We start from the raw sequence: 22,684 nt of genomic DNA, 5'->3' as shown, positions 1-22,684 counted from the left end.
TGACCGATATGACTTACCATATATAGAAAATTCAAGAGGGGGTTGATTGCATTATTAAATAAGCAATTCACATAATTACAATTCAATTAGTTTTTTTTTTTGACAACACAATTCAATTAGTTTGTAGCGTGCAATTGTGCAAGATGTAAAAAAACTAAAAAAGTGATGTCAGTGTTAGTTTAATATCTTTTATATTTTTTTTTAGAAGGGTTTTCCTTAAAATTAAATTGCTCTCATAATTCTAATCTCAGTGTGGTGAATGTCAAAAGGTTTTTAAGAGTGTGACTCTTAAGAATCAAACTCTTAATCCAAGGGTTCAAACAGTCACATTTTATCGCTGTGACCGGCACCTGATGGATAAAAGGTCTAATTTCTTATTGTTTAAATTTAATGTGAGTTTCAACATAAAGAAATATGACATCAAGATTATCAATAACACTCAATTTAAAATAAAGATACGCAAAAAAAAAGGGAAAAAAAAGTTTATAAAAGGGGAACTTCTCCTGAGGTTGAGGTTTAATATTATTGCACTAATCTCTCTAGTTTGCAAAATGTATTGACATCCCCTTATTATTGCACTGAGATCGGAATAGATGCTATCACGCTTTGAATGCACGTCAGTCCAGTAATTTTATTATAGAATTAGTTGCTTTTGAAGTGTTTTGAAAATTAGTTTTTGAAGTTTTTTTTTTTGAAAATTTTCTACTGGTAACTAATTTCTTAATACGTGAACTAGGTTCCAAAAATTAGTTTCCGGTAAGTTGCAGTTTCTGAAGCAATGTTCAGGAAACTAATTTTTGGAATACATGAAATTAATTTTCTCAAAATCAATTAGTAACTTGTGCTCTTTGAGGTAATGTTCTGATTTGGTTTCCACATAACATTATTTTAAAATTTATGTTTTGATATTTTTATTATCTTTTGAATTTAAATGATTATTTTATTTTTATTTTTATTATATACTAGTAATATTTTCCCCATCACTAAAATTGCTTGCATACCAATTTGCAGGCCCCGTCACATCCAAATTTGAATTGGTACGCAATGCAAGTATTTGAATTGGTACGCAATGCAAGTTCAAGCCGAAAACATTCACATAAAATTCCATACCAGACAATAATGATTTTGTACTGCAAGTTCAGTGTCTAAATAATTAATAAAGGATCTAATGTGATATATAGTAGCATCAAGAAATGAGGGTGCAATGACCATACCAGACAATAATGCTGGCAAAGGAATACGCCATACAATTCCATACATGCAAATGTTGAGAAATTTGACTACCAAACCAGACATGTTCAATAACACAATCCACAATAAACTTCTAGGATTCACATAATTCTTACAGCCAATATCATTGCTAGAGATAATCAGAGACCAGATGCAGATCCATCGGCAGAATACATGATTTTACTTGCAGAGGATCTTTTCTTTTTTCTTTTTCCCTGGGAACATTGGTAGTAGCATGTTATTTAATTCAAGTGCCAAGATCAAAATTAACCAAGAGAATACACCATTCGCTCAGATAACACTGTTCCCACAACCCTCCTATATTTCTGCAACTGGGATTCCAAGTATCTCTGCTGCTCAGCACCGAAGACACTGCGCAGATCCTTCAGAAATGAAAGGTGCAGTATATGCAAAGTCAAAGTAGACAAGGAATAAGTCAGACTGGAAAGTAACAAACAGTGCAGTAGTTTTCTTGGTTAAACACAGGCCAACCTAAACATGCAATATGACTAGTATCCACTCAGAATGTTAGTTTTCCTACATTATCAGATTCAAATCCTCTTTCCTCCTCCCATTCCCTCCAAATAAAATATAGTTAAAGAATAAACAAAAAATTACATTTCTATCTTAATGGTTATATTTTATTGGGAAGACAGGATTAAGAACAAGGAGAGGAAATGGAGGATTTGAGTGTAATGCGATAGGTGCTCCAATAGTTTAGTCTGTTAGTAGTTTAGTTTGTTAATAGTTTAGTTAGTTAATTTGTGAAAGGGAGTATTATAAGTAAGAAAGTTTAGTGAGAGTATGGGTATCTTTGGGATCATTTGTAATTGGGAATAGGGAGAGTCAGGTTCTCTCGAATAACCTGGGTGTTACTTCAGTAAAATCTTTGTTATCTTCCTTCTTATTTGGCCTATCATAATGTTATTGGAACAAGTTTGGTTAAATAAAGTCAGTCTAACATTCATCAGTTTGCATCGTCGACTAATTAGTAATAACTGCATTTTATTAAAAAAAATCATAGCTAACATTTTTAAGGACAACTAGGTGCTTAATTCCCAGGAAGTATGTATCTGCTAACAAATCATACCTTGTATCTCGCACGAGATCCCTTTATCCCTAGCAAGACTTTGCTGACATCAACATTTTCCGGTTCAACAGATGATGTATTTTCTAGGTCAGGTTCATCATCAGAGCTTTCCACTTCAGATTCATCCATCTCTTCATCTTCATACATTGGAACATCATTTGCATCTTCTTGACCAACATCATCAAGCTGCCTTCCCATGACATCTTCAGTAACTTGAGGTAGGGACAAGTCTCCATTTTGTAAAACGGAATAATCTGACAAGACAGCATAAGGCATTCGGTCAAGCAAAGGCCTTGCAATGTCAAATGGAATCCACCTGGAGATCATGAATTGGTGTCAGCCTCATCTTACATAATATAGGGAGCAGGCAAAAAGTGATCAAAATTCAGGAAAAAAATATACAATGACCAATATAACATAATTATATAGGGGAAGACTGATGGAGCAATACTCATTTTAGTTTACATTGTCTATTGCATAGGCATTCAGATTGCATTAGTAACTGTAATCAAAGAGGTGAAGAAAAATATAAGAGATCAAACCACAAGGGTTTAAGACTAAGTAAATGTTCTACAAGTTCATGAATAGGCAGCAAGCATGGTGAAGACATGAAATCATTTGCATAATGAAATTGACAACTTACTGATATCGAAGAGGACATAAAAGTTCTGATGGGCGATATGCAGCTTTGTATCTCATCTTGTTGCAAGAGTGAATATAGTAGCCCAGATAATAGTACTGGAGACTAGGACAATACTCCTGGTTATCTTTCACCCAACCTATTTCTTGAAGTGCTGAGTACTTGCCTAGTGATAGAAAGGCAAAGTCTGGATCCCAAAACAAATATTTACTGGACAAACAGTTGGGAAGGATATCTATAACACCAACGGCCACTAACTGACCGTCTATTAGATACTGTTGATGGAAAGAGCCAAAGCCACAAGGAGGCGTTGTGCTATCGCCAGTAGGAGGAGTATACAATAATGGAGTATCAACCAGAAACCTCCGATACGAGGTCTCTGTGAGATTTTGTGGTTTATCATTATGTACTTGTCGCTGATATCTTACATACAAAGCAAATTCTTTTGGATCAAAACTAGACCTGTTCAAACGTATCTCAAACTTTCGCCGTTTTACCTGACAATTTTCAGGACTAACCAAACAATTTCCTCCAATATCACGCTTCATTCCAGACTTCATAGGAACTGCAGCATTTTGGACACTTCCATTCAGGGAAACGTTTTTACTTGAAGCATAAAAATTGACATGTCCATTGCAAGCCCTGATAGACAGACCAGAATCTTCTAAGAATGGAATTAAAGATGCTACCAGCTTTTCTGCAATAACTTTATGAGACGATGCATTGTCCTTTTCACGATCTCTGGATGGCTTGGAATCATTTCCATCCTTGTCACTTGCTCGTGCTCTGTTTATGGATGCTGCTAATTGAAAGGCTATATTGCTACTATATAAGAGATCTTCTGATCCATTGACCAGTAACTTTTTTTTACCCTGTGAAACCTTTCTGACTGAAGCTTTTGGCAAATTAGTACCAGAGGGAAATTCCCCTTTTTCATTGAACATGTGTACTACATTATCAATTTGATCTGATAAATGCTCCAATGATTTTTCAACCTCATTGACCTTTTGGTTGCCAGGAGATTCTTCTGACATGGGTCTTGAGAAGTTATGATGGACAGAGCTTTCTGACTTCTTTGAAGTACTAGAGTCCTCCATGAGATCAGCTCTTTTAACATCCAATGTTCCATCTAAAAACCTAGGAAAGTAGAACTGTCAGGGAAAAAAATTGTATAGAGCACACTATGTGTGCACGTTTATGGGCTACAAATATCAAAAACAGCTTGTGCTAAAAAACACAATATCCAATGTACTCAACCGATTTGAAAGCTCCTGCATAAATAAAGGAAGCGAAGGAAAGAGAAAGAGCCTCTTAAGGTAGTTTATTGATGCAATTCAAATTTTCACCCACCTCTCACCCCATCCCTGAAGATACTAAAATGAAGTTATAAAAAGTTTTCCTTTTGTACTATAATAACTAGCAAATATTATGTACATTGCACAAGTATTTTTAAACTATAATAAAAAGAAAAAGACTAAGCGATAAATGTTTATAAACTATAAGTATGCATAAATAATTCATTCAGAATCTTAAAAATATATATTTAAATTTCAAAAAATAAGATTATAAGAATTATATGCAAAACTATTCAAAAGATTCTTTAGGGGAGAGCACACTATGCAATTCGGCCACTCTCACGGAGAGTATATTCTGAATTAGTATGTAAAGACGAATTTGAAAATAATTAATTTGAGAGTACAAGCACTTGAAGTTGGCTGAGTAAAAAAAAATTAAGATAAAAGAATTTTGAAACTCATCAAGGGATTTTGAAAACAAAGAGGTGTTTTTCAATAGTGAAGCCACGTCTCTTAAAGAAAAAGAGAATATACTGAGAAAATATTTCACTCAGAAGAGTGACGACTCTATTTTATTATATAGGGTGGACAGATTAGAGTTCCAAGTTAACTGTTCAATAAACTAACTTGAAATTGAAAAATGAAAATGAAAAATAATAACAGTTTGTAATTCCAATATCATCAATTTAAAATTATGTACCTCAAGAAATATCACATGAAACAAGCATACCTTTGCATTCGTCTAGACACACGAAGTTGCTCCTTAGAAGGAATAAAATCACTTGCTTTCAAGCGAATTGTATAAGATGGGCAACATGTCCTTTCCATCTCCGGTTTATAAATATAACATCCAGATCTTCTCCATCCCCTATCAAGAAGTGCTAGCAAAAGAAAATAAAATGAAGCTTAGTTAATCTGAAATCAAACCAGTAAACCAATTTAGAGTATCAAATCAAAGTTTTTGTTCATTAGCTAAATGAGAAGAGTTATTGTTAAGGACCAAACTCTTGGCCCATATTTACTCAGCCTACTCAACCTCTCTCGCTCACTTGGGCTGGACACTTGATCTATGATTTATCCGTTTCAACAAATCTTATCAATTAGGTTTGTAACTCCAAATCATTCTCTCCTAAAAACTACTCCCCTAAATCTCGAATTCAGGGGTAAGGTAATAAGTAATAACCATAACAGCGGCATGGTTTCCACCACCTACAAATAAGGGTCATCCTACACATACAAAGTACACACAGATAATCCTAGATTACTATGCACTATGCTCAATCTCAAACTGTCTTGACCGGAGCCCCCCCTGCCATTCCACCAACTGCAGCTTGAAGTACATTTCACCAACGCAATCTGGGAAGAAGGTCAGATTTACCGAACAGATCATTAACACCGTCTGTGGGAACGTTAAATCTATTCCCATCAATGAGAATAAGATCACCTTCCTCCTTTATGCTCTAGTTATTTTCTACAACAATTCTTATTAATTTAATTAAACACCTTTTCTATTAGAATAATTATTTATTCAATCGCCAATCTATTTACAATGGTTGCGAGTCGGATGCCAGCATGACCTGTCCTCTAGACTACTGATTTATTCCATGGCCTACTCTATTTATAAGTGGACAAATTGCTTTCTTTAATTAAGGGTTTATTTATGATCTGGAGGGAAATTTCATGTTGTAATGGTTGGGATAAAAAATTATGCATTTTAATGCATGATAGTCACACGTATCAGGTCCAGTCCACACATTGTTTTCGTATAGCTTTCAATTTCAGCTTTAGAACATGGAGTCAGAAGCTCAAGTCCCAAAAGTTATAGAATCCAATAACTTCACAGTTTTTTTGTGCTCAACAAGTAGGATCAAGATAATCAGCAATCTAGATCTCAAATTCCATAGAGCATATCTGATTATTTCCAGTTCAGGACTGTAAACTAGAGTAGTAAACAACATGGTAGTCTTAATTTGCATGCAATACAAACCATGTTCTCGTGATTTAGTGCTACATTTAGACTTAATTACCATCACTGGACACTCGTGTTAGGAACCCAATTGCAAGGTATGGGACTTGAGTCCCACATTGGAAGTATGAGATTCTAATGTGGAGTTTATAAGGCCTTGGGCTCTCCAACTATAACAGCTAGCTTTCGTGGTGTGGTTCTCCCAAGGTTCTTATCAATTGGTATTACAGCCTTCCACCATGTCTCACAGCCGCAAACGAGCGGCGCGGGTGGTGACATCGGCCTTGCAATCTTCACACCGGACTTGTCAAAGGGCTAGTGGAGTGTGGTGGGATGCTAGGAACCCAATTGCAAGGTGTGAGACTTGAGTCCCACATCGGAAGTATGGGATTCTAATGTGGGGTTTATAAGGCCTTGGGCTCTCTAACTACAACAGCTAGATTTTGTGGTGTGATGTTTTTCTGCTCAACAAGTAGGATCAAGATTACCATCAATCTATATCTCAAATTCCATAGTGCGTATCTGATTATGTCCATTTCAGGACTTATACTAGAGTCGGGGTTTTAAATTGCTAGCTTTTGTGGTGTGGTTCTCCCAAGGTTCTTATCAATTGGTATTACAGCCTTCTACCATGACTCTCAGCCGCAAATGAGCAGCGCAGGTGGTGACGCCAGCATGCAATGTTCGCACGGGACTAGTCAAAGGGCTAGTGCACAGCCAGCCAGCATGGGCGCCGGAGCTGTGGAGCATGGTGGGATGCTAGGAACCCAATTGCAAGGTATGGGACTTGAGTCCCACATTGGAAGTATGGGATTCTAATGTGGGGTTTATAAAGCCTTGGGCTCTCCAACTACAACAGCTAGCTTGTTTGGTGTGGGTTTTTTCTGCTCAACAAGTAGGATCAAGATTATCATCAATCTATATCTTAAATTCCATAGTGCGTATCTGATTATATCCATTTCAGGACTGTATACTAGAATCAGGGTTTTAAATTGCGGTCGTGGTTGCGGCCATTACGGTTGCAGCCAATGCGGTCATTGCGATACGTATTGCGGCGTGAATTTACTTTTTATTCGCACAATATGTTAAGAAAATATTAAAATTATTACCATACCTTTTAGGGATGTATGAAATGTGTTTCCTAATTCTCCTCAACCTACATTTCCCCACCATTATATAATTTCCCAATTCTTAAATTACAATAATTCTTTCCCTCCAAATCAAACTAATTTCCACATGAGCTCCCAGCCATATAATACATCCAACTATCAACCTCAACAGCAGCATTGTCGTAAACGCGATCGGAGGGGCGTCAGAGATGGCTTTGAGCGATTCCACCCGCCAGATATTGACGAGGATCTGCAAAGCTTGGCTGTGGGGCCACTAATACTGACCAAACTCTTGCCCCATATTGCTCGGCCCACTTAACCTCTCTCCCCCACTTGGGCCGGACACGACTAGGTGAATAACTGACTAACCGTAAATTCTCTCCTAAAAACTACTGCACTAATATCTCGAATACCTTGGTAACAACCATAACGGCATGGTTGCCACCATCTATTAATAAGGTCACCCTGCAAATCCAAGGTACACACTGATAATCCTTATTGCAGGTGACCGCGTCGTTCCACCGCCAACCGGAGCTTGGAGTCCAATTCACCAATGCAGCCTGGGAAGGTAGGATTTGCCGAGCAGAATAGTAATAAATCTCTCCAGAAAGCAGAAGTTAAATTTGGAACATAAAGCAATGTGAAGCCCGAGAAAGAAGGGAGAAAACTGAACCATGATTAAAAAGATCATCACTTCAAGATAAGAAAGAAGAGCAAAATTCACTTATCAAAACTTTGAAGAGGAAAATATTGCATCACTTTTGATTTGTAATGCAGAATGTACAAATCTCCAAACCATGTCAAGTAGGTAAATTACTTCATGGCTCGTTAATTTAAACCTAGACATCTTCCCACTCATAATCAGAAATTATATAATGCAAAAAAAAGAAAAATAAGCATGAATGTCAAGAACCAAGAGAGAGCAAACTACACCAACCTTGATAGTCATCCACTGTAACACTATGTGCCCACATGCCTGTGACAAGAGAACAAGAAAGACAGAACTAATCAGAAAATCGATTCATTACATAATCGACCATATAATCATAGGCATAGCATAATCGACCAACTACAACAACAAGCGAATTGATTAAAAATCCAAACTTTTTTTGTTCCCGCAGATCAAAAGCTGAAAAAACAAATGCCCATTGAGCAAAATCAGATTAACAAAACAAAAATCAACTACTTTTGTGGGTACAACTTTTACAAAATTCAAAAAATTGACGAATCCAACAATAAGCCGAAACCCAATCGATTCAATGAAGGAAGAAATTTAGGGGAATTGAGAGTGAGAGTAAGAGAGTGACCATGAGAGATGCTGTTGTGACGGGAGGATCTGCAATAGCCGCAAGAGCTTCGACGCCTTCCCCAATCGACAACGACACTCTCCTTCGGCGTGTTGCTGCTGCTGCTAGCTTCGTTCTTGTTCTTCCCCGCCATAGCTTCAGAGGAGGAGGTGAAGGTTTGGGGCTAAAACGACGACGTACATGAAGATTCCAATCGACACCGATCACTGTTTTTCTTCAGCGGCGATTATAGTTCTAGCAGAATCAGAGGTTTCTTCTTTCTTTCATTTTCTGGTTTAAATAATAATGACGCCATATGGCAAATAACCCGTCATGGAAGGGAGATGGCAAAAGTTACTGACAGCAAAATTAATTAACTGCGAAGGTTGATACTCTGGTAAAATAAATGGGTTTTGTTTTTTACCTTATCATTCATTGCAAGTTGTGTTGTATAGGACTCGACTCTCATCATTGACTTGTCCTGATCGAATCTCTTAAACTTGCGTCTTGTTGGCTTATTTTAGGTTAGGAATGGGTTTGAAAAGAGTCCAATCTTAAGCATAGTTCATACGTGAAGTTTCATTCTTGAATGAGGGTTTAAAATGAGACCTGATTAATAGGGTTTGATGTAAGTTAAGTCTAACTCGTCCCACACTAACTTTTTTTTTTGACAGTCTCATCCCACACTAACTTGCTAACTTCAAAACGCGGTTTTGTATATTTTTATTAATAGTTAAGTTTCAAGTGAATAAAATTAGTATTTTTTTTTCTCTAGTTTAGTATTTTGTTATGATCAACTTCAATTCTATTGATATATATCATGAATGACTTTAGAAATTGTGCCCAAAGAATTTCCTATATTTTCTTCATATGGAGATTTCAACTTTCATGTCAAAATAGTTGAAACCCGGTATATATCTATGATGAAATGAAATAGTATAATAGAAATGCATTTCATTATATAGTTAGATTCAAATTTTGTGTCATGCAAAATTCAATACAAATTATCATAATAAACTATGTTTTCTTTCATATAATTCATTAATAGGATTGGAAATTAGTTTTTGTTTACCGAATTTTTGAAGTATTTGTTTTTCTTTGGCGGGATTCGAAATTGACATTTAGTTTGTTTTTCGGGTCAATTCGTGTCCCACCCCCTTTGTGCTCCGGTCTTTGTTAACTCGCACTTCATTGAGGTTTTTTTGGAAACTAGGAACAAGTTCGAATTTGAAAACTGAACCGATCAATATTTAGAATAGAGTAAAAGACAGGTCCAACCCGTCCCACAAACACCCCGAATTGCGGGTGATTGTCCCTGAGGGTTAGCTCAAGTGGTAAGAGCTAGGGGACATAAGGGCTGAGGAGGGGAAGGTCCAGGGTTCGAATCCTAGAAGGAAAATTTGAAGGAATTTTCTAATTTACTAACAACTAACCACTAACATTTGCCTATAAAAAAAAAAAAACTTGACTCATGAAGTTATTAATGTACATTACTACTATGAACTATCACTCAACCCATTGAGGCAGCGAATCAAAGTTCAATAACATTAATAATAATATATATAAGGCTAAAAAGCATTTTTGGCCCCTGATGTTTCAAGTTTGTGCAAATTCTGCCCCTATCTATTTTTGTCGATGTTTCTACCCCTCCGGGTAGACGGTGCACTGTTTGAAAACATGAGGGGTAGAAACATCGACAAAAATAGATAGGGGCAGAATTTGCACAAACTTGAAACATCAGGGGCCAAAAATGCTTTTTAGCCTATATATAATTAAAACTAAAAAAATGAAATTAATTTTTTATCCTCCGAGGGAATCTATTCCAAACATATATACCTTGGTTTCTTACTTTGACAGGGTACATATATCTAAATTTCATATTTTTAAATACTTTTTCATACCTATTGCCGATACTAAGTAGCAGCCAAAATTTTGTATCCATTTTTCATGATATTATGCATAGATCAGATATATCATGGCGAATTCTTTAGTAAAAATGGTGTCTTTCACAATGGAATCTGATAAGTGAGATTTCGAGTAAGTGTTTCCACAATCTTCTTCTGTCCAAAGAAATTATTCATCGAAATAATGAGTCACCATTGATATCGACATATTTGAGATCGTTAAATGTTCGGGAGTTCCTCTATTCAATCATTTTCCTTCTTCTCATTTATTTTAGGAAAATTGTGCATCATGGTAAGATAAATTCTTCTTAGAATCATGATCTAGAAAAAAGAACATAAAAGTGATTGCACTTGTTCAGTCCAATTTAACCGAGTTTGGACCAGTTTTACCGATTCTCATACAAGCGGGTGGTCATAAGAGAGGACAAACCAACCGAGGTCTTGGTTTCTTCTTGGACTAGTCGGACCGGCTAATTCGAACCGATTCCCAACACTAGGATTGTAGAAAATTTTATATTGTACTATCAACAAAATATATTTAAAGACAAGAAGTTTTTTTTTAATTAAAAATATTATTTTATAAATCTAAATGATTATACCAACAAGGTCTAGCACATTTGGTAGATAGTTGATCTGCTCAAGCATCTAGCTCAAGGTTTGATCCATGAGCAGTGCGTATGGAAAATGATTTGTTGCAAGAGTCTAACACTCAATGCGATCTCCGAGTCTCAAGAGGATTAATCTCATGGCTGTCAGCTAGAGAGTATTTTGGGAAAGAAAATCTAAATGATAATATGGCTTGATCATGGTTGATTTAAAGTATGACAATATGGGGTAGATATATTTTAGTCCTTGTAAATGTATGTAGTTTTGATTTTAGTCTCGCGTTGTAGCAAACTTATATTTTGGTATGTTTGATTAAAGAAATGTTTGATCTTAATCCTTGATTGAAACCGAGTTTAGGCTAAATGTTCACATGTCTGGTGAGCACTTAGGTCCTTTCGTCAATTTCTAATGTTGTTGTCTGATGTGACACATTTTAAATGACGTGGATGCTTATCAAGGGAGAGACGTAGTCTGCTTAAAAGCATTTTTAGTCACCCACAAGTTCCTATTGTGCAAACAGAGTCCTTAAACTTTAAAAATATCAGGAACTTCATCTCTTTCTTCAAACATTCCTCATCATCTTTTTCATTACTACCCAGAAAAACCTAGAATATAGTTTTAATAAGAAATATTAGAAAGAAAACTCTCTAGTTGATGGGTGGTTTATCTTCTCATCATTCACTTATCACTAATTGAAATTGCAGAAATTGCATGTGGGTGGTATGCTTTCATCAGATTACAAATCTGGATTAAAAAGCACAAATTTAGGTTTGAAAAAGCTTTAACTTTTATATGTTATAATGATTTTGGGTATATGAAAGAGGGAGGAGATAATGATTTTTGATTGGTTTGATCTTCTGCGTTTGAGTATGAACATTTGTTGAATTTTTAGACTTCTTTTGAAGATGAATGAATGAAGATGAAGAAAAATTTTCAATTCTTTAATTTTTTAATTAACTTTTGACTTAATTGTCTTTTTGGTCCCTTATCTGTTAGTTTTTTGACGAAAAACAAAAGAGGGGCCAATAATGTTGATGGAGGATACATCGGAGAATACGAGTGTTACTTTTAAAGTTTAAGGACTCCGTTTTCACAATAGAAATTCGTGGGGACTAAAAGTGCTTTTAGATCTACGAACTATAACCTTGACGAAGCTCATGATGGTGAATTTTGTTTACAAATTTTTCACTCTTTAAAGGAAAAAGTGTAAGTTACCTAATTTTATGGAACCAACAACCAACCAGATTCATTTGAATATGATTCTTATGTTTCGTTGTGGTAATAATGAGCAATTTTCAAATAATTTACATGATCTAAAATTAATGCTCAAAATTCCACGTGGTCACCCTCCGCTAACTAGATGCACACGTGGACTGTTGACTTATCAAAATATAATGACACGTAGGAAATTGTGATTAATTTGATTAAAAAAATTCTCAAGAACATCAAAGGATTTGAAAGGCAGAGACCTAATTTGATTCCTCTTACAAAGTGAGAACCTAAAACATAATAAAGATATTATACTATTATTCAACTACAACTTTTTTGTAAGAATAAAATTGCAAACCTACTCAATACAATTGAAGGACGAAATTGCAAACACACATTACAATTTAAGGACAAGATTGTAGACCCTCACAAAGCAAATTTAGGAATTCTTTATATTTATAATAACTCTCCACTTGGATTACAATTGTTGTGGTCTCAAAATAAGTCTTCATACTTATAATAGGTCACCCTTACACTAGGGGACAACGCGAAATTTCTCCATTTGTATTGTAACCGTATTTCACTAGTTGGTGTGTCATTTGTCTTAATTTTGTTGCTACCCCTCACATGTGGGCTGACGCAATTTACATATTTTTTTTTGGATCTGAGAGTCCGGGGGGAATTTCTCTTGGTTGCGATAAAGAATCACGATGGTGAGAGGTGGTTGTTGTCTTTGAGATCATGACGAAGCTTCCATGTTTCACATCATATGGGGTTACCGACAAAAGACACTTTCACATCATATGGGGTTACCGGCAAAAGACACTTTGATGCTCAAGTTAGAAATAAATAATTTATGCATTTTTTGTTGAAAATTTAAAAATGTCTTTATAAGGTATTTACTAATAATTATAATGTATTTATTTATCATTAGCAAACTATATTATCTAAATATATTTTTTTATCTATTATATATGAGTAAAAAGAACTTGAGAAGAGCAGAGAAAAATAAGTATGATGCTGCAGAAGAAGCTCTTCCGCTTCAGGTGGTTTTGCCGTTGCCTCCTCTTTCCCCGGGTTTGATTGCTGGGGCGGTGGAGGTCGCTGGTCCTGCGCCTGAGGAGGGGCTTTCTCTGGAGGGTCCAATTCAGCCTCCCCGTCGACGCGGGCATCCTAGAAAGGATCCCTCTTGCAAGAGGACTCGTGCTCTTCACTCGGCTAGTGAAGAGGTTCGGGGTGAGCATGAGGTAGGTCTCTCGTCTTCGCCCGTGTCGTTGTCGATCTCTGATCATGCTAGTGGAGGACGTTACTTCACGCGTTCGAAAAAGACGTGGCTTGTTGGCAAAATCTTGGGGTTAGAGTTTGAGGGAAATGATATTGATGCTATTCGGGGTTTGGAAAAGTTGTATGAGGATCATTTCGAGACTTGATTTTCGTTTGTTTCTCTCGGGCTTTGTTTTTGCTTTTGCTCGGGTTGTGGGATTTTTTTGGCTTAGAGGGGTTTCTTTTGTTCGTCGGGTGTCTCTTTTATTGGGGTCTCTCGCCCCCTAAGAGCTTGTTCTTAGGGGTTTTTTTGTGGATAATAATATATAATCCTTTATTTTTCAAAAAAAAAAATAAGTATGATTAAAGTTGAACTAATTTAAATTTACTAAAAAATATTTGATGATATGAAATATTTTCATATTATTGCATAAATAAATTTTTAAATTTTTAAAATTACATCATTGCTAATTAACAAATATCAATTACTATTCTAATTCAAGTGATATTAATTATACAAACAAATATAAATCTTATACACACATAAATATTTTTTATTTTATTGTATCTTTTAATTTATTTTTATGTTTATTTTTTTATTTAGAGTATAATATTTTTTTATATTATGTTTAAAAAATATTGTTAATGCACTCATGCAACATACATGTATTATATCTACTTCTTATAAAAGGGATAATCAAAACCTAACTTTATTGCTTAGATAGTAAAAAAACTTATTAAAGTTGACAATAAAATTGAAAATTTACATCAAAGTCAACCACTAATCCACATTTGTTAGTCCCACATCACCTAGACTTCTTCACGCTTCTTCTCCTTGACCCCTTCCCCTATATAATGGGAGTTCCTTCCCATGTTTCATCATCCAAGAAAAACTAAGGCTTAGGTCCAAGATCAACATTCATTTGAGTGTTTTGGTTCACACAGACATAGTGTAAAAACACAGAGTCTGCACCCTAGTTTGATTTTTTTATATCATTTTTCGATCACGCTGGTTTAGTACTAAATTTTGCGTGATTGTGGTTATGCCGCAACATCAAGTTCCTAGGAGGCCTACGTGGTTGCGAGTGTCCGCCTTCAAGGTAAGTTTTTACCTCATTTCTTATTTGGTTTTATTTTAATTTCTTATTTTTTGTATTGTATGTGAATTTTATGTTCTTTGATTTTGAAACACTTGTTTAGTTGTAATTTCTAAATATTTTTTCATGTTCTCTAAATATTTTTTTAACCAGTTTCCATGTAAGTACCCAACAAGTTCCGGTCTCAGTGGTAAAAGTGGTTGTTTGAACCCCTGGGTCAAGAGTTCAAACAATAGGAGTCGAATTCGTGGAAAGACTTTTGGTCTTCACTACACCCGTGTCGGAATCGCGAGAGAAATTTAACATACAAAAAATGGTTTCCATGTAAATATGTTTTTACTTTTAATAATAAATTTATTTTTTACTTTTTGATCATGAAAGTAAAAAAGCAAAATAAAAAATGGAAAATCTTGTAAAATACAAAAATATATTTTCTAAAAAATCCCAAAAATATCATGATCAAAATCATGTTCTCTAAAAAATATCTTTTAAATATCTAACCATGTAGCCTCGATGTCTCTCTAAAGAGAATACGTAGGCCGAGAATCAATTGTTTTTTTTTTAGGCAGCAACAGCAGCTACAGCACACAATATCAGAAACAACACCAGCAAGTACACAACAACAACAGCAGCTCAGCTACATTCTTATTAAGCACAAGTGATGGAAAATATAAACCAGTAATCTAAACACAAGTTCTATGTCCTCAAATTATGCAGCAATATCATCCCATCTTCAAAATATATGCCACATGAATTATATCCAGTAGCCCCCACCTTCAATGCTCCAAATCACAATCTGAAAATGAAAGACACTACACCAACATATCCAATTCATAACAGAACAATAATGCACACACCCCATAAACCCCACCTCAGACGCTTCCCTCACACATAGCTCCACTTTGCACATCTGATTATGCTGCACTAGTAGAATTTGTGAAAAAAGCAACATAGCATCCCACACTCTTTCTTCATGATAGGAAAAATACCAAGCTCTTTGAACCCACACCGCCACTAAAATCCAGCTACAAAACAAAAGCCCTCCAAATCCACAATGCTCCTGTCCACACACCACTCAAAATCAAATTAAAACACGCAAGCATTTCAGGATACATGGCTTGCATTATTGAGCCTTGCACTGCAACCTACACCGCTGTAAGATCAAGGTTTGATCAGTGGTTGCATCTCTATGTTTTGATGATTACAATTAAGGTTTGTGATGATGAACAATTGTGGTACCCTAACGTTTGTCTTTTTAAGTTGTGACAAACAGGTTCTGAATCTGACCCAAGCCTATTCGTTCAGAAGAAGAAGAACCAAGGGTTACTAAAAAGAGAGCTCATTATCCTACCATGTTCGTTCTGAACAGTGGCAAATACTTCAGAAGTTCTGAAGATGGAAGCTCTCAAGAAGATCTGAAGAACTCAAGTCAGAAGTTCTGAAGACCAGATGTTCCAGTGGAACGGTTCAGAAGCAGAAGACTCAAGTTCTGAAGACTTGCAAGAAGTTGGTTCTGAAGACCCAAGCTATTCTAGCTCTGACGATCAGAAGTTCTGAGGAACTTGTTCAGAAGCAGAAGTTGCATGGTCAGAAGACTCCAAGCTTCAATCTGACGATGATCAGAAGCTTCATCAAACGTTCATCTGAAGCTCCTTCATCACAAGTCAACTAGTGAAAGGACAGGTCGCTATCACAGTACAACGTCGTACAAGTCTCAGTCTGTCCGCCACCTACCTTGTACAACCTAGCAGTTTGATATTACAGAATTGCCACTCCAACGGATAAAACCCTAGCAACGGCTACATCACAAGTCTTGGAGTATATAAAGGCTGAAGAAAGAAGAAAGAGGTTAAGAAACTTTGCTGAAAATATTCAACACATACGAACCATTCTCTTAGCATTATTTCTTCACTGTTCTTAAACTTCTGAGTTTACTATTCGCTTGTTAGAAGCACTTATTGTAAACCCGAAACCTTTTACACATTTTGTAAAGTTCATCAAGAGACCAAGGTTGGTCGGATCTTGAGAGGACTGAATCAAGGCTGATTCAGTATTTAGCTAGTCTTAAGAGGATCGGTAGATCAGCTTCTTAAGAGGATACTAGTGAGAAAATCAGTGTATTGTTAGTCACTTAGCAGGTTGCAAAGTGCAGTTGTAACACTCATTGATTTTAGTGGATTGCCTTCATCAGAAGAAGGAAGAAATCACCTTCACAGGTGGACTGGATTAGCTTGAGCTTTTATCTCAAGTGAACCAGGATAAAATACTCGTGTGCTTTACTTCCTATTATTCAGCACTTAGTTTTTATCTTTGAGTTTTGAAAAAGCTTAAAAGTATACCCGAGATTCAAAAACTCTATTCAAACCCCCCCTTCTAGTGTTTTTTGCACCTTCAATTGGTATCAGAGCTCCGGTTTTCTGATTTTAACACCTAACAGTGTTCAGTGATCCAGAACCTTGTGTGAAAAACAAATCATGGCCCAAGCCAATACTTCCGCTGACAACAACAACAACAACAATCAACTCAGAGCACCAATCTTTGATGGTGAAAAGTTTGAGTACTGGAAAGATAGAATAGAGTGCTATTTCCTTGGCACTGACCCAGATCTCTGGGATATGGTCATTGAAGGCTATACTGATCCAGTAGATGCTTCAGGAGTGAAGATCCCCCGTTCTGAAATGACTGACGCTCAGAAGAAGCGTTTCAAGGATCATCACAAGGCGAAGTCCATGCTATTCAGCTCAATATCATACATTGAGTATGAGAAGATCTCTGACAAAGAAACTGCTAAATCCATTTTTGAATCCTTGGTCATGACACATGAAGGAAATGAAGAGGTCAAGGAAACCAAGGCTCTTGCTCTCATACAACAATATGAGCAGTTTAAGATGGAATCTGGTGAAACCATTGAGGAGATGTACTCAAGGTTTCAAACTCTGATTGCTGGAATCAAAGTGCTAAACAAGGGCTACTCTACTGGTGATCATGTCAAGAAGATTATCAGAAGTTTGCCTAAGGAGTGGAGAGCTTTTGTCACTGCCCTGAAACTCTCCAGGAATTTGAACTCGTTGAAGTTAGAAGAGCTCGTGAGTCATCTCAGAAGCCATGAGATTGAACTTAAAGGAGACAAGCCTCAAAAGAAAGACAAGTTAATTGCTCTTAAGTCAAAGTCTGACAAAGCAAAAGCCTATCAGGCAGAAGAAGAAAATTCATCTGAAGAGATATCAGATGCGTCTGATGATGAAGAGCTGTCTCTCTTCACAAAGAGGCTAAGCAAACTCTGGAAGAACAGACATAGCAAGGGAAAAGGACCAAAGAGAAGTTCAGGAAGATATGAATCTTCATCTGGTCAGAAGAAATCATCTGGAAAGGAAGTCACTTGCTTCGAGTGCAAGGAATCTGGGCACTACAAGAGTGACTGTCCCAAGCTTAAGAAGGACAAGAGACCTAGAAAAGTCTTCAAGAAGAAAGCCCTCATAACCTTTGATGCAACTGATTCAGAAGAAGCTGAGTCAGAAGAAGATGAAGCTGTGGAGGCTCTAATGGCTACCACTAGCAGAGATGCTGAAGCTTCAGAAGATGATTCAGACTCTGAGAATGATGATGAGACATCTTATGCAGCTCAGTTAAGACACCTGTCATGGTACCTGAACAGTGGATGCTCGCGACACATGACGGGCACAAGGTCTATATTCCAAGAACTGACACCGCTTAAGTCAGGAGGAGACGTTGGCTTTGGAGGAAACCAGAAGGGAAAAATTATTGGAAAAGGTTCCATAGGAGATGGAAAAATTCCAGTTATCAATGATGTACTTCTGGTGGAAGGATTATTTCACAACTTGCTTTCCATAAGCCAAATTGCTGACAAAGGATACGATGTGATCTTCAATCAAACCGGATGCAAAGCTGTTAGTCAGACAGATGGATCTGTTTTATTTTCTAGGAAAAGGAAAAATGATATTTACAAAATCAGATCCTCTGAACTGCTATCTCAGAAGGTCAAGTGTCTCATGTCAGTTAATGATGAGCAATGGATCTGGCACAGACGTCTAGGACATGCAAGTCTCAGAAAAATCTCTCAACTTAGCAAGCTAAATCTCGTCAGAGGATTGCCTCGTCTGAAGTACTCATCAGAGGCTCTGTGTGAAGCTTGTCAGAAGGGAAAATTCACCAAGAAGCCTTTTAAAGCAAAGAATGTGGTATCTACAACAAGGCCCCTTGAGCTACTTCACATTGATCTCTTTGGACCAGTGAAAACTGAATTCATTGGAGGAAAGAAGTATGGGTTAGTTATTGTGGATGGCTATAGCAGGTGGACATGGGTAAAGTTCCTAAGGCACAAAGATGAAACACATACCGTGTTCACTAACTTCATTACCCAAGTTCAGAAGGAGTTTCAATCTTCTGTGATTACTGTCAGAAGTGATCGTGGTGGAGAATTTGAGAACAAAGCTTTTGAAGATTTATTCAACTCTCAAGGAATCTCCCATAACTTCTCTTGTCCTCGCACTCCTCAACAAAATGGAGTAGTTGTGAGAAAGAATAGAACTCTTCAGGAGATGGCTCGCACCATGATGCAAGAATCAAGTATGGCCAAGCACTTCTGGGCAGAAGCAATCAACACTGCTTGCTACATCCAGAACAGAATCTCCATTAGACCAATTCTGGAGAAAACTCCGTATGAGCTATGCAAAGGAAGACAACCTGATATCTCTTACTTCCATCCCTTCGGAAGTACTTGCTTCATGCTCAACACTAAGGAGCAATTGGGTAAATTCGATTCTAAAGCTTTAAAATGTTATTTTCTTGGTTATTCTGAAAGATCTAAAGGTTTTAGAATTTATAATATTATTCATCAAACTGTTGAGGAATCCATCCAGATTAGATTTGATGATAAGCTTGGCTCAGAAAAGTCAAAGCTGTTTGAAAGATTTGCAGATTTAAGCATTGACTGTTCAGAAGCAAATCAACCAATGAAAAGCCCAGAGGATGTTGCTCCAGAGACAGAAGCATCTGAAGATTTTCCAACAACTTCTGATCCACTTCAGAAGAAGAAAAGAATAGTTGCTTCTCATCCAGAAGAACTGATCATTGGCAACAAAGATGCTCCCGTCAGAACCAGGTCTATGCTCAAACCTTCAGAAGAGACTCTTCTGAGTCTGAAGGGATTTGTGTCTCTCATTGAGCCAAAATCAGTTGATGAAGCTCTTGAAGACAAAAGTTGGATTCAAGCAATGCAAGAAGAGCTAGATCAGTTCACCAAGAATGATGTATGGACCTTAATGCCCAAACCCAAAGGTTTCCATGTCATTGGAACCAAGTGGGTATTCAGAAACAAGCTGAATGAAAAAGGAGAAGTAACAAGAAATAAGGCAAGACTGGTAGCTCAAGGCTACAGTCAACAAGAGGGAATTGATTACACTGAGACCTTTGCTCCTGTAGCAAGGCTTGAAGCTATAAGGCTACTGATTTCCTTCTCAGTAAATCACAACATCATTCTTCACCAGATGGACGTCAAAAGTGCCTTCCTCAATGGCTACATTTCAGAGGAAGTGTATGTCAAGCAACCTCCTGGCTTTGAAGATGACAAACACCCAGAGCATGTCTACAAGCTCAAGAAGTCACTCTATGGATTGAAGCAAGCTCCTAGAGCGTGGTATGAAAGGCTCAGCTCCTTTCTTCTACAGAATGAGTTTGTAAGGGGTAAAGGTGACAATACTCTTTTCTGCATAACCTATAAGAATGACATTCTTATAGTTCAGATTTATGTTGATGATATCATTTTTGGTTCTGCTAATCCCTCCTTGTGCAAGGAATTCTCTAAGTTAATGCAGGCTGAATTTGAAATGAGCATGATGGGAGAACTTAAATACTTCCTGGGAATTCAAATAGATCAACGACCAGGAGTCACCTACATCCATCAGAAGAGGTACACCCTGGAACTTCTGAAGAAGTTCAACATGAGTGACTGCAACATCTCAAAGACTCCAATGCATCCAACATGCATTCTTGAGAAAGAGGAAGTTTCCTCTAAGGTTTGTCAGAAGCTCTATCGTGGAATGATAGGCTCTCTTCTTTACTTAACTGCATCTAGACCTGATATATTGTTTAGTGTGCATCTCTGTGCTAGATTCCAATCAGATCCTAGAGAGACTCATTTAACTGCTGTTAAGAGGATCCTCAAATATCTGAAAGGAACTACTAACCTTGGCTTGATGTATAGAAAAACATCAGAGTATACACTTTTAGGTTTTTGTGATGCAGACTTTGCTGGAGATAAAGTGGAAAGGAAAAGCACCTCTGGAAGCTGCCATTTCCTTGGATCAAATCTTGTATCTTGGTCAAGCAAAAGACAGAACACAATTGCTCTATCAACTGCTGAAGCAGAGTATGTCTCAGCTGCCACTTGTTGTACACAAACCATATGGATGAAGAACCATCTAGAGGACTATGGATTGTCTATGAAGAAGGTTCCTATCTACTGTGACAACACAGCTGCTATTTCACTCAGCAAGAACCCCATTCTACACTCAAGAGCAAAGCATATAGAGGTAAAGTATCATTATATTCGTGACCATGTTCAGAAGGGCACTCTATCATTAGAGTATGTTGATACTGACCATCAGTGGGCAGATATCTTTACTAAGCCCTTGGCAGAAGATAGGTTTTTATTTATTCTTGAAAACCTGAACATGGATTTTTGTCCAGAGTAAGGTTTTCTTCAGAACTTCTGACCCTGGTACTTCTGAAGTCATCAGATGTTACCTCCTTCAGAAGTTACTCGATCAGAAGCACTTAACCCACTGGTTAAACTTCTGTGGTAGACAACAATACACGTGTCACTTCATTTGTGACATAGTTCCTTGAGTCGCGTGGTATATCTGCTATAATGATGACGTCTACTCTCCTCTACTATGCTATTTTCAGACTATATATTTTATAACCGTTGATTTTGCCTTTAATTTCTTAGAAAAACTGTCAACGGTTACCATTAAACCCACTATATGCACTGTCACACACGATCTCCCACTCACTTACACTTACGGTTTTGAAACTATCCGTGTGCATTGCATTCATTCATATTCCTTCCTCCAACATTTCCTCCTCTCTCTGAACCCTAAACCTCCATCTCTGAAAATCATGGGCAAATCAAGGAAACCTAAGGCGAATGTTTCTGCTTCTACCACACAAACTGCCAAAGACCAAGAGAAGCAAAGATTCGAGGAAGCACAGAAGATTCTGAATGCACCAAATGTAGTCACCTGTGCAAAGAAAGTGGAAGAACTGAGTGTGTGCTGCGAAGCAAGAGTTGATTTTGATAATCTTGCTCAACATGGGTTTGATATTAGGAACCAAGTCGAGTTGCAAGGATGGTCTGGGTACTTCAACAGGCTCGTTGGTCCAATCTATCACAAATTGGTTGTCGAGTTCTGGAAGAATGCAGTTTGCAATGACTACTACGTCGTCTCCCATGTACTGGACAAGAAAATTGTGATCTCTGAAGAATCTATAGCAAAACTGCTGGGTATGGAGTTTCAGCAGGGAAAAAGGATCAAGAATGTTGAAGCAAATGTTGCGGGAATGAGGACCGTGGTCAACAAGGCGCTTTATGACAACTGGTCTTACGAGAAAACCAAGTACAGCTTTAAGGACTTGAAGTCTGAGATGAAGATTTGGCAAAAGATCTTCAGGCACTGCATTCACCCTAGAACTGGAGGAACTGATTACCTGAATGCAACTCAGAAGGTAATCATGTACTACATTTCAACTGGCGAGCTTATATGTCTGCCATTCCTACTTTTCAATTATCTGAAGGAGTGTATTGAGAAATCAAGGATTACAACTGGTTCTGAGAACAAGAGATTCATCTCTTACATTCCGTATGGAAGGCTGCTGTCAGACATCTTCGTCCAAAATAAGTTTGTCAAGACTCTATCAGATCTTGGACTTCACGAAGATCTGGCCATGACAGTTGGTGATGCTCTCAAT

At 37.1% G+C, this 22,684-nt stretch overlaps 1 protein-coding gene across 1 annotated transcript; it reads right to left on the bottom strand.

Moving 5' to 3' along the window:
- Positions 1 to 1,123: 1,123 nt before the first annotated feature.
- On the bottom strand, positions 1,124 to 8,907 carry LOC130724524 (arginyl-tRNA--protein transferase 2-like). The gene is made up of 6 exons (XM_057575764.1): positions 8,638 to 8,907; positions 8,268 to 8,306; positions 4,986 to 5,136; positions 2,964 to 4,097; positions 2,321 to 2,636; positions 1,124 to 1,613 (listed from the first exon to the last, which is right to left on the bottom strand). Exons 1-6 carry the CDS (start codon positions 8,768 to 8,770, stop codon positions 1,497 to 1,499), a joined length of 1,890 nt encoding a protein of 629 aa, XP_057431747.1. The 5' UTR covers positions 8,771 to 8,907; the 3' UTR covers positions 1,124 to 1,496.
- Between the last annotated feature and the right edge of the window lie 13,777 nt (positions 8,908 to 22,684).

This window comes from Lotus japonicus, chromosome 6 (genome assembly GCF_012489685.1).
Source record: "Lotus japonicus ecotype B-129 chromosome 6, LjGifu_v1.2".
Classification (NCBI taxonomy): domain Eukaryota; kingdom Viridiplantae; phylum Streptophyta; class Magnoliopsida; order Fabales; family Fabaceae; genus Lotus; species Lotus japonicus.
This window is presented reverse-complemented; position numbering and strand designations above follow the sequence as displayed.